Source organism: Trachemys scripta, chromosome 6 (genome assembly GCF_013100865.1).
Source record: "Trachemys scripta elegans isolate TJP31775 chromosome 6, CAS_Tse_1.0, whole genome shotgun sequence".
In the NCBI taxonomy this organism is placed as follows: domain Eukaryota; kingdom Metazoa; phylum Chordata; order Testudines; family Emydidae; genus Trachemys; species Trachemys scripta.
This window is the reverse complement of record NC_048303.1, coordinates 75,726,612-75,740,065: the sequence shown is the minus strand read 5'-3', so window position 1 is coordinate 75,740,065 and position 13,454 is coordinate 75,726,612. Positions and strand designations below refer to the sequence as shown.

Genomic DNA, 13,454 nt, shown 5'->3' with positions numbered 1-13,454 from the left:
CCCCCCCAAGAGGATGGATAATCAATATCTCCCCCTTCCACACCTGCCAGACTGTCCAAGAGTCACATACGGCCAATGCCACACCAAAAGGATGCAAATACAAAGGAATCCCCAAATAATGCTGAGATACACATGGCCCCAAGAGACCCAGACTTCTCTAATAAAAAAAGAGGGGACATAGGTAGAATTGGAATGAAGTGACAGGTGTGGCCAAGCATACACCATGTCCTAAAGATGGCCACTTTTTGCCCACCTACCTTGCATGGGCATTCCTTTTGATGGAAATCTGGATGGTTCAGCAGAACTCTAATGCATCTGCCATAGCTTTAAACTACATTAATACAAAAAGGTCTATCCTACCCAAGCAATCATTGTTAGGGTGTTCATTACAGATAATTCACTAAAGATCTCAATCAAAAACCTTCAAAGGGATCTTTGTCAGTGACAGTCATAGAAAACCTTAAAATGAAGTAGGGTTTCCATTGAGTGGTGTAGCTAGAACCACTGCTTCTAGTCTGGTACTGTAAGAAGCGTGCTGCCATGGGTGCTACCTTCCGGAGGACACAAATACTGACCACTTTTATATATGAAGAGTGCCATGAAATTTTTAATACAACAGTAAGCACGATCATCAGCTTTACGGTTCAATTCTATTTTGGGGAAGTTCAGTTCATCTGTTGCAAATTCCCATTTCCCTCCACTTCCATTGTTTATTACAGAAAGTATTTTAACTTCTTGTTCTATCCTATAGTGTGATGCATCAGGCTAACAAGGATCTCTTGTGAGTTCTATACTCAAACCTTGTCACCAACCCCAGCTGAAGTCTACAGGAGTTTTGCATTTGGAATGGAGCATAGATTACACAAGCAATTACAGTAAGAAACCATGTGATGTTTGTGAAATGCTGTAAAATTCTTCCAAGTAAAAGGCACTGGTAAGATATGGACATTGCCTACTGCCCACATTTTAACAAGGCACACAATTTGGAGGTCTTGGCAGATTCTCAATTGCTTCTGCATTAAGTCAACAATAGTGATATTGGATAGGCTAGAAACCTCTTTAATGAAATAAATACTACTGGGAATTGTGTGATATGGGAGACTAACTTTCCAGGTACAGATTGGAGGACAAGCGCTACTAATAATAGCGGGGCCCAAATTTTCCTGGATATGATAGGTGAGAAATTTCTTCACCAAATAGTCACTGAATCAACGAGAGATGATGCCATTTTAGATTTGGTATTGGTGAGTAGTGAGTACCTCACAGAACCAGTTGCAGGAGACACCCTTGGTTTAAGTGATCATGAGCTAATTCAGTTTAAAACTAAATGGAAGAACAAACAAAAATAGATCTGCAACGAGGGTCCTTGATTTCAAAAGGGATTCCCTAATTTTTTTTTAAGTTATTAGTTAGCGAAGTGGACTGAAGAACTCAAGAATCTGAATGTGGAGGCAAAGTAATTCTAAGTCAAAGTTGCAGAAACTATCTTAAACCTGAATCCCAAGCAAGGGGAAAAAATTGATAGGGAAGGGTTGCAGACCACGCTGGATGAGCAAACATCTCAAACAGGTCATTAAAAGAAAGCAGAAAGCCTACAAGGAATAGAACGTGGGATGGATAAGCAAGGAAAGCTAACTTTTGAAGGTCAGAAAGTCTAGGGATAAAATGAGAACTGCCAAAAGCCAAGCAGAGTTGGACCTTGCAAAGGGCATTAAAACCAATAGTAAAAGATTCTATAGCCATATAAATAAGAAAACAAAAACAGAAGAAGTGTGACCACTAAGCATTGATGATGGGGTGGAGATTTAAGATAATCTAGCTATGGATCAACACCTAAAAAAATACTTTGTCTCCTGTTTTTAATAAAGCAAATGAAGATCTTATGGGTAGTGGCAAGGTGACTAACAGGAACAAGGATATGGCAGGAGAAATGACCACATCCGAGGTAGAAGTGAAACTTAAACAGCTTCATGGGACTAAATCAGGGGGCCTGGATAATCTCCATCCAAGAATATTAAAGGAACTGGAACATTAAATTGCAAGTCCAATAACAAGAATTTTTAATGAATCTGTACACTCAGGGGTCATACCCTATGATGGGAGTATTGCTAATATGGTTCCTATTTTTAAGAAAGGAAAAAGGGTGATCCAGGAAACTACAGGCCTGTTAGTTTGACCTCAAATTGTATGTAAGGTCTTAGAACAAATTTTGAAAGAGAAAGCAATTCAGGACACAGAGGTAAATGGTAATTGGGATAAAAAAATTGCAGATTCTGTGGCTGCAAAGTACAAGAGGTCAGACTAGATGATCACGATGATCCCTTCTGGCCTTAAAGTTTATGAATAGCCACAAATGCTTTATTCCATCTTTGGTGAAGTTAAACTTTCCTTTCAGAAGCAAATTTGCTTGTTATCAATGCCTCTGCTAGTTTCAGTCTGGATTATGTAACCAAGTAGATTAGGCTCTCCTGGGAGGACCAACCTTCAGCTAATGCAGAATGCGTGGTTTACTCTGTGGTGTTTGTCACATACAACCCCTCTGCTCAGTAGGCTATTCTGATTTCCAATATGTTTAATTCAAGATTCTGCATCATAAAGCTCATGAATTCTGGTTATTTTACGGTCTGCTTATATTCTCACATTTCGTCCCAACAGACAAGATTATCAACAGCTTCTAGAATTCTAGATATGCACAGGATATTCTTGATGGAGGGAACTCAAATCATGAACTCTTTCCCTGCTGGTTCAAGAGAAGTTGACAATTTGAAGGTTATACTGCAAGACCTGTTATATACTCAAGCTTTTGCTTTAAATGGTACTCAAGGTATGTGCTGGTAGGAGAGCAAGGTGAGTTTCTTTCCTAGGGAGTTGACAAAATTCTCTTTAGTTGAAGACATAATATTTATGTAGTGTAAATACTACAGAACTACCAAGCAAGAGTAGGTCTCAATTGTTCAAGACCTGAAATCCTCTATATATAGAATAACCATTTGCTTAATATTATTGTTTGCTTAATACTGTTTCACCTACCTTGAAAACAGAAACTTAATAAATGTTTTTGTTCTGTGTTTGTAGATGGCCTAGCACAATGGGATCCTTGTTCATGACCAAGGCTCCTAGGCTCTACAGTAAAACAAATAAAAGCTCTTTTGGTTTCACTATGGCTTTCTTAAAAACCTCACCTCAAATGTTATTTTGTAGTTTCCTATAGTAACACACCATAATATATGCACCTCTCTCGATTGTCTATTGAATCGAGTTTGATGTCTCAGTCCTTATCTTCAAAGCCTTTAAAGGCCTGGGCCGAAGGTATCTAAAAGTTCCACTAAAGCTCTGGAATGAAAACCTGGATCAAACAACTTTGCTTCTCTAGCACAATAGAACTGTACACAATAAAGATAAAGCTCATCTATCAGGAGACTGAACTTTCTCAGGGGCCAGCCCAAGATGATGAAATGACTTCAGTCAGGAACTAAAGGAACATAAGAACCTTCACCATCTTCTGCTCCGAGTGCAAGATGCATTTATTTGACCTTGCTTTTTCTAAAACATATAGCAATGTGCGTAGATTTAAAATAAAGTTTACAGAACATCCTCTTCCAAGCGCATGTAGAGTACGAGAACACAAATGTGACAAATATCACATTGCTTAATGCCCATCCGCTCAGATACTACGGTGATGAGTGCAGAAGAACCCATATAGCACAGAGAACAAACAGTACAATGGGGTAGAGATGTGAGATGAAAATAAAACCTTGTAATTCTTGAAGAGGAACAACATCTCTCAAGAACAACACTACCTACACCGGGGCCCCGGCCATTTCTAAGTCAATACCACAGAACCTGCATTTGTTAAAACCTGTTCAGTTTTTTGCTTGTAATGATCGAAACTGCAGACTTAGCAGAACAGAAACTACTTCACAAGTCATTAACCACTTCGTCATTGACAGAATGATCTGATGGAGAAATAGATAAACTGAAGTAAGTTAGCTACCAGGGGAACAAGAGACATGTAAAGAGATAAGAACAAAACTAATTCAGTATATTTTTAATATATAATTCATTGGAGAATGAGAAAAGGGAAAGAGGTGTCTTAAAGATATCAATGTAAAAACTTAATTACTTACAAAAAGAAATTGAAGTGAGTATTTGAAAAAAATACCTTTTTTTTTAAAAAAAGATTTCTTTTCCCATTCAATAAACAAAGACTGACTATGCAAGGGAAACAGTGCAACAGACCTTAAACAGCTGTTAAATATATGAAGTAAACAAATAGAAAAAAAAGTATTTTTGTTCTAATCTTTCAGTTATAATAATCTTTGGTATTACTTGTAACAGTGAAGCATTTTCAGGAAGGAGTTTAAAATTTAGATAATGCCTCTCAAATACATACTGTAGAACAGTTCAACTTTATTTTCAGAAGTTATGGAATTTAGAAAGTCAGTAAGATGAAGAGTAATAAAATCCATTTAACATGCAATAAAAAAAAAAAAAAAAAGGTATAAACTTTTAATCAAATTCTATTACAGGGATTAGGTCTAAATCCCAAGTGATTTGTTACCTCTTTTTGTAGGCTTGAAAGCTGGGAGGAGAGGCTTTCAATCCGCATGCGACTTTCTGTCAGTTCTTCTCTTACTGTGTTAGCTGCAGAACTACTCATTTCAGAGGAGAGTCTGGCGTTCTCAAGCTACAACAAAGCAAATTGCACATCAGTCTCAAAAGACATGCTACTAAATAAGTAAGCAAGCATGGGTCACCTAAAGAAATTTCATGTAGTATTACTAATAAACCACAAAGTTCCTGTCTGTAATACAGGGAAAGCATCATGCTGCCTCTTTTGTAATCGTAATTGAGCAAGTGTAGTGCTCAATTACTGTGCTGGATTCACTTTCCCGAGAGTCAAAATCTGGTTGAGTGCTAGCAACAAACAGCAGTACAAGCTTCCACCGCTCACCCCATCAACATGTCCCAAATTGGAACTGTAAAAGTCTTCATCCAGAGGCAAATTCAGTTTTCAAGCCCTTCATTCTTTGGGCCTAAGACTGCCAAACAAGGGCTCCTATTGTGGTGCTGCCTGTGCAGATATTTGACCAAGATCACCAACTGATTTCACAGAAGTTATCTAGTGTTACTTTTTCAATCAGTATATTGGGGTGTCCCAAATCAAAAGACTTCATACCACATTACCAGTCCCTTGAGCCATCACATTCCTTCTCTTTACAACCACCACTTTCCTTAAGTAATTTGCTATTTAAAAAATATATTCACAACCATGGAAATTAATTTTTTCAAAAGAGGTGAACAAACTGCCGCAGATAGTTTAGGCAGCACCATAAATTCAACTTAAATGTGTGTTTGTTTTTTTAAAAAAATCACATCAAATATGGTCAAAGGTACTGACTAAAATAGAACAGCACACACATAAGAGTTTGAGGGAAAAACCTACAGTTCATTAAGCCATTTTAGGCTAGTAAAAATAGATCTAGTCCCTAAATTTTGAGCTAGACTTTAAAGGAGGAAACTATTCCAAAATTCAATTGAAGTTTTTCAAGGAAGATTAATCTGAGCATAACTATCAGTAGCAGTTTACTATAGCTACACTATACAATTTATTCTTTATTATGAGTTTTATCTACTATGAAATCCATGCACATGAATGTGGAAAAGCAAGCTGAAGGGAGTTTAAACTGAGAGGAGTCTGTTTACAGAAATGCTGAATCATCAAGGCAGAGGAAGGAAGAAACAAACCCAAAAAAACAAGTACCATACCTTTTTGTAACTGTTGTTCTTCGAGATGCATTGCTTGTGTCCATTCCATTCTAGGTGTGTGCGCGCCCCCACGTGCACAGTTGGAGATTTTTGCCTTATCGGTATCTGTAAGGTTGGCTGTGCTGCCACCTTGAGCGCGACGCTCATGCGCTCGTGTATTAGGCGCCGCAGACCCTACGCCTTCTCAGTTCCTTCTTGCCGGCAACTCCAGAGGGATAGGAGGGCAGGTAATGGAATGGACATGAGCAACTCATCTTGAAAACTTATAAAATCTTCGATAACCATTTTTTCTTCGAGTGTTTGCTCAGAGTTCACAGTCTAGCGGCTTGCAGCACTGCTCTACCAAAGCCAGCATTGGCCCGGGCCTGCTGGATAAGTGCATAATGGGACGTGAAAATGTGGACGGACGACCAGGTGGCCGCCCTACAGATGTCCTGGATAGGCATTTGGGCTAGAAAAGCTGTCGAAGAGGCTTGCGCCCTGGTTGAGTGGGTGGTTATAATTGCCGGAGAGGGCGCCTTTGCCTGATTGTAGCAGCAGCGAATGCAGGCAGTGATCCAAGAAGAAATTCTTTGAGCAGACTTTGTACAACCTTTCATTCTGTAGGCCAATGTGACGAACAATTGCATTGACTTGCAGAACGGCTTGGTCCTCTCAATGTAGAAGGCTAGCTCCCTCCTGACATCTAGGAAATGCAACCTATGCTCCTCCAACTTACCTGTCTATTTTCCAAAGCTGCATAAGTAAATGCCTTGGCCCGTATGAAACAGAGACCGCCTTGGGCAGGAAAGCAGGATGTGGTCACAGCTGGACTTTGTAAAAGACCGTTCAGGACAGTTCCAAGGTAAGTGTCCTAATCTCAGAGACCCAGTAGGCAGATGTTATTGCAAACCAAGAACCATGACCTTCCAGGAAACGAGGAGAGAGCAGAAAGCCAGAGACTCAGAAGAGGGGGGTCCCATGAGAAGTGACAGCACAAGATTCAGGTCCCACAGAGGAACGGGATCCTTGAGCGTCTCTACTCGCACGTCAAGGCCCTTGAGGAACCTAGCAGTCATGTCCTGGGCGAAAACCAACCTAGCCTTGAGCGGTGGATGGAAGTCTGAGAAAGCAGCCAAGTGGAACTTGATAGATGAAATGGACAGCCCTTGGAGCTTGAGATGCAGAAGATAGTCCAGGATTAACTACAGCGAGGTCCGCTCGGGTCGAATGCCTTTATCTGAGGTCCAACAAGCAAATCGCTTTCATTTGGCCAGGTAAGTCGCTCTGGTGGAGGGCTTTCTGCTGCCCACCAGGACCTGTTGGACACCGGCTGACCGGTCCTGCTCCTCCGCATTTAACCATATGGCAGGCAGCCAATCCGTCAGGTGCAGTGCCACCAGATTTGGATGCAGAAGACTGCCATGGTTTTGGGACAGCAGGTTCAGCCTGGGCGGTAGCTGTAACAGCGCAGCCACCGAGGGGACTAGAAACATGCTCAACCAGTGCTGGCGCAGCCAAGCCGGCACTATGAGGATCACCTTTGCCCTGTCCTGCTTGATCTTCATGAGGACCCTGTGAATTAACAGCACTGGGGGGAAGGCATACAACAAAGCCGCCGTCTACGGGGGCAGAAAAGGCTCTGAAAGAGAGCCTCTATCGATCCCTCGAATCGAGGCAATTTCTGTTCTGCCTATATGTGAACAGGTCCACCTGGAGAGTCCCCCACCTCTGGAAGATGATGTTGGCCACTTCCGAATGAAGGGACCACTCGAGGCAAAACTAAAAGGTCTTACTGAGGCATTGTGCCAAAGCGTTCCTGGCCCCGGGGAGGTGTGCCACTACAAGATGGCTGTCGTGCTGTACACAAATCCCAGAGCTGGATGGCTTCTTGGAAAAAGGCAGACAGACAATCTGGCTCCACCTTGCTTGTGGATATAGAACATAGCCGCTGCATTGTCCGTCAGGACCACCCTGCTTCTTATGTGAGGTAGGAAGGCTTGGCAGGCCAAGCAAACCACTCTAAGCTCCCTGACGTTGATATGTAGGGAGCAATCGTGACTTGACCAACAACCTTGTGTGCTGAGATCGCCCAGGTGGACTCCCCACCCCTGGTTTGAGGTATCTGAGATTAGGGTCATTGATGGAGATGGAGCCGCGAAGGGAACTCCCTCCAACAACGATTCAGGATTCTGCCACCAGGTGAGTGACAACAGTATGTGGTCCGGGACCCTGACCACACAGTCCACACTGTGTCTGTTGGGTACGTAGACAGACGCCAGCCATGCCTGCAGGGGCCTGAGGTGGAGCCACATGTGCCGAACAATGTAAGTGCAGGCTGCCATCTGGCCCAACAATTGCAGGCACGAGTGAGCGGTGGTGAGAGAGTGGGCTTGCCTGCACGAGATGAGATCTGCCATGGCTTGGAACCAAGCCTTGGGGAAGGAAGGCAGGCTCTGGCCTGAGTCGAGGACCGCTCCAATAAACTATATGCATTGCACTGGAATTAAGAGAGACTTTTCCTCATTTATTAACAGCCTCAGGTCACGACAGGTGGAGCAAATCACATCAAGATGCTGAACCTAGTCCCTGGACCAGCCCTTTATTAGCCAGTCGTCAAGGTACGGGTCAATATGGCACATCAGGTAAGTGGCCACTGGTGCTATGCACTTTGTGAATATTATTTGGGCGGATGAGAGACCAAAGGGCAGCGCCATGAATTGGAAATAGCGCTGGCCCAGCACAAAAATGGAGGAAGCACCTGTGCCCTTGGAAAATGGAAATACGCATCCTTCAAGTTGAGCACGGCATACCAGTCTCCGGATCCAGGGAGGGGATGATGGAGGCTAGGGAGACCATGCGAAACTTCAACTTCTTGACAAACCTGTTAAGGCGATGCAGGTCCAAAATGCATCTGAGACCCATGTTTGCTTTCGGGGTTAGAAAGTAGCGGGAGAACCCTTTTCCTTTCATGTCCCCAGGGATCTCCTCCACCACCCCCAGATGCAGGAGGTTCTCGACCTCTTGGACAAGAAGTTGCTTGTGAGACGGGTCCCTGAAGAGAGGTGGGAGGCAGAGTCAGACACGAAGTGCAGGATGTAACCTGAAGATATTGTATCGAGCACCCAACGGTCTGAGGTCAGCCATGACCAGGCCGACTGGAAGGGGCACAGGCAGTTAAGGAAAGAGTGGGCGGGTGGATCCTGGGAAGTTACTGGGGCGCCATCCTTGAGCGCATCCTCAAAATGCCCTTTTTTGGCCTCCTTGGTTCCTGGAAGGGCCAGGCTGAGCAGATGAACGGGAAGACGACACGTGTCGCCACTCAGACCCCTTGTCTCTATCCTTTCTACTGTAGGTACTCAGCCGGGGAATCCCGCAAGACCTAAACTGGGGAGGCAGAGGATGGAACAGCTTCCTGGCCTGCTGAGGGGTATTAAGGCCGAAGGAGCAGAGGGTGGCATGGGAGTCTTTAAGGCTGTAGAGCTTTCCGTGCATGAGCTCAGAGAGGAGCCCTGCCCCCTCAAACAGGAGATCCTGAATGGTGGCCTGCATCTCCTGGGATAACCCAGAGGACTGCAACCAGGAGCTGCGCCTCATGACCTCCGCAGAGGCGACCACCGTGGTCGTTGAGTCCGTAGTGTCTCAGGCCATCTGGAGGGCCCCGTCTCCACCGCTGTGCCTTCTTTCACTAAAGCTGCGAACTCCTGGACTCAGTCCTGTGGGATTTGAGGAGGCCCTCCCACAGGTTAAAATTGTACTTGCCTAACAGGGCCTGGTGGTTATACACCCGAAACTGCAGGCTGGCCATCGAATAAACTTTTCTGCCAAACAAATCCAGTCTCTTGGTGTCTTTGTTTTTGGCATGCCACTGATTTGGCTCTGCCTGTCCCTTACATTAACAGCGGACACAACCAGAGACCCTGCTGGAGGCTGTGTGTACTAATATTCTAACCCTTTTGCAGGGACGTAGTACTTCTTTTCCCCTTCCCTCTCCGGGACAGCTCCTTAGATGTTGGAGCCCGATGCATTCAGTATGGTGTTCTGACTCCGATGCCAGAGGCGCTTTGTCCAATGCAGCCAGGGAGGACTGGTGAGAATGTAGGACCACCATTACAGACATGCCCCACTGGTTCCAGTATGGCCCTTAAGCGGGCCACTGTCCCTGCTGCCCTGCCGCTGCTGCAGATGCAGTACTGATCTCATGGGTTGGCGTCAAATCATTCCTCCTTGATGAGGGGCTGAAGTCCCAGTCTGACGGTGGCCATTGCCTTTCCAGAGACCAGGGTGGAGACATGGAGGCCTGAGTCTGCCAACTGACCCAAGTCAGCAACCGGTGAGATGAGGACAAGGATCAGTGCCCGCCCAACGAGCAGTACTGGGGAGGTGGAGACCAGTGCCATGATAGGGAGCGATCCCGCCCCGGTGGGGACCAACATCTGGGAAACCGTCTATGTGAAGGTGACCTACGCCACGGCAGTCTTTGGCAGGAAGCTCACAGGTACCAAGGACTGGTGCCTCGACTCCAGTATCCCATGCCTCATAGAGGGAGAGTGTGGCATCAGGGACCTGGGGCCTTCTGATCCGAGACCAAGGGTGCAGTGCTGGGGTCCTAGGCCACGGAGATGGGGATCTACACCTGTGATCCGTGAACCGAAGGTACTTCACTGCCATATAGAGTGGGTCCCATCACCGGCTTGCCCTTAGATGTTAACGTCTTAGCCGAGTCTGGCACAGCGTCTGTGGTGCTGGCCATCCTGCTTGTTCTTTAGCCACCAAGGCTGCTTCAGCAACGAAGGCCCTAAGAGAACCTGAGGTCCCCATCACTCCCGAGAGTCGGATCCCTGCCCGGGCTGGAGCGGGGTCAGAGTTAAGCAGTATCCCCATGAAGTCCCGGGGCAGGCACTTGGCCTGATATAGGTCTTTTGCCCAAAGCCCCTTTTCCCCTTTAGTGCTGCTCTTGTTGTTGTTTCTTAGGCACCGGCAACAAGGAATGGTGCCGGGCACAGCTAGGTGCCAGCGGTGCGCTCTGCATCTGTACGGACGTGCTCGGTGTGGCATCCGAGTGGGAGGGCTCCAACGCAGGACGAAGCGCAACCTCCATGAGGAGGGCCCTCAGGCAGATATCCTGCTCCTTTTGGGTACTAGGGCAAAAGTTCTTACAGATCCTGCACTTGTCCTTTCTATGGGACTCCCCAAAGCACTTCAAACAACTGTCATGGGGGTCACTAATAGGCATTGGCCTGTTGCATCACTAGCATGGTTTGAAGCCGGGGGAACAGGGCATGCCCTGCGTCGGGACTCTAACTACTAAACTAACCTAATATTTAACTTAATGGCTAACAAAGTACCTACAAACCACATAAAAAGAAGATAGAACTTGTAAAGAACCGCTAACGCTCTTGCAATGCAAGACGAGACGCTCTGACCAACCATCATGAAGGAACTGAGAGGGCGTAGGGTCGGCGGCACCTAATATACCAGCGCATGAGCATGGTACTCAAGGGGGCACCACAGCTGACCTACAGATACCACTAAGGCAAAAATCTCTGATGACTGTGCATGTAGGTGCGCACACACCTACAATGGAATGAACATGAGTAAGCACTTCAAGTGATATATTTCTGTACAAGTAAGTTCCACTTACCCTTTTCTCTACAAGAGGGGCAGAATGTGGTAGAGTTGCTACTTAACCATGTTTTGTGTGTTGTCACACGGGATGTGCTAGTTTTATAAAAAAATATGGGAAATCCTGCCCACCAATATTAATATAAATCCACATGTAAAACATTTTCTGGAATCCACAGTACTAGTCATATTCTCCCCCCCCCCCCCTTTTTTTTTTTTTTTAAACACATCCCAAGTGCAGTCCAAGACACTACATTCTGGTACTTCCTGACAATTATTTCCAATGGAAATCAGATTTTACATGCATCTAGAAATTTAAATTCACGCCCAGAAACATGAAACTTTACAGCCAGCCGACAGTTCTTGATACACCTTAACGTTTAAATAGTTTTATAGTTATTTGGAATTACTATAATCCCACAAGAGAAAAATCTGTCAAGCAGCAGTATAAAGAGAAACGCTCTCACTTTGGCATGATAAGTCTGTTCCAGCTCTTCTTTATACAGTTTCACTTGTGCATCATGCTGCTCTCTCATTTCATGAAGTGCTTGAGCCAGTTTGTGTTCATACTCAATTTGGCGCCCAGAATCCACTTCAACCAACCGAGTTTCATGTTTCCTTCTTGTCTCGTTGATTTCCTAATAAAACATGGGCATAACATTAACAATATTCTGGTGATTTCAGCCAAGATGAGCTTTAGACCAACAGCCAAGAGAGTCCAATTTTAAGCTGCTATAATTAGAATGTGAAATAATGTTGTTTTCAGCTAGTGTTCTGAATAAATGTTGGAATATTTCACAAGAATATTTCCAGTAGCATATCCATTGCAGATCTTTATAAATTATACTATGGTGAACATCTAAAAATTTCACGCAGATTCCATATCTGACACCATAAACTGAATTTTACATCCTACAAGATTAACTAGTCACAAGAGTGTTAGAGGAGCACCTTCAACTTGAAATATTACATTTCTGAGGACTGTATATTTTTGCTAAAAGTAAAAATGAGGATTTAAAGTTTAGAGGGGAAAACGTACCGCATCTCACCATTTATTTTGTGCATTTGGCATCACTTGAGAAATTTTCACTAATCATTGCTCGGGGAGGAGAGGCAGCACACTTGCGCACTCTTCCCTAAACTCTGCAAAAGGGTATAATAGCAGCAAAGCTGACAATGAAACTGGAAAGGAAATAGATGCATACACAGAGAAAAGAATGCTGTGCTCAAGCTTATTTTTTGTTGCTCTCATGCGCCTCCTGAACACTCATACATAACAGGGAATTGGAAAGTCCTTACCTTAAGGAGAATACTTAAACAAATTTCAGATTATACTATTTAAAAGGGTACAGCATAAAAAAAATTAAGCTATTTCACATATTAAAAACAGCTATTTCAGTCATGTCACATTCCAGGTTAAGTTCTTATGTTTCCATAATATACAAATAAAAACATACCAGAATTCCCAATAAGCAAGCTGAATTGGTTCAAAATGTTTAAAATTTGCTTCCTCTAGAACTAAAACTTAGTATTCAAGAGAATTACCTCTTCATACATATTTTTACGGAACTCCAGGTCTTCAGTCAGACTCTGACAACGATTTTCGAGATCCACCTTCATTAAAGTTTCATCTACCAGCTGTTTCTTGGCAGCAGCTAAGGAGGCTTCCAACTAAAAAATATTAGTACAGTTAGGCTTAAGTAGATCTCTCACACATCACTTATTGACATTTTAAAGCAGCAGCTGAGAATGAAATATGCATTGAAATAAAACTTATTTATTACATTTACCATTTACATCAAGAAAGTCTGTTTTACCCATCACCTTATACAACTCTTGTAGTTCATTACAGATACAGTCCAGGTACTTCACCTTAATAAGGACTATCATTTTCAAAGATAGCAATTCATTTCCTTTAATCCCCTCAAGAAGTTAGTTGAGAGACTGCTGTCAAGATTTTCTATTTGGCAAAGACTAATTGGGGTAGCTTCAGCAACCAATATCACTACACCTCTAGGAAAATATCTATTAACTGCTGTTGCAGATCATAGAGTTTGTTTGTAAGGTCTACAAAACTAGTG

At 43.8% G+C, this 13,454-nt stretch overlaps 1 protein-coding gene across 1 annotated transcript in view; it reads right to left on the bottom strand.

The window, feature by feature from the left end:
- Window positions 1-13,454, bottom strand: part of LMNB1 (lamin B1) — a 40,439-nt gene that overhangs the window by 12,673 nt on the left and 14,312 nt on the right. The window contains exons 3-5 of the mRNA XM_034774413.1: window positions 12,919-13,044; window positions 11,841-12,011; window positions 4,562-4,687 (exon numbers count right to left, since the gene is read on the bottom strand). Of these exons, the coding sequence (XP_034630304.1) occupies window positions 4,562-4,687; window positions 11,841-12,011; window positions 12,919-13,044 (423 nt within the window). The remainder of the gene's footprint in view (window positions 1-4,561; window positions 4,688-11,840; window positions 12,012-12,918; window positions 13,045-13,454) is intronic.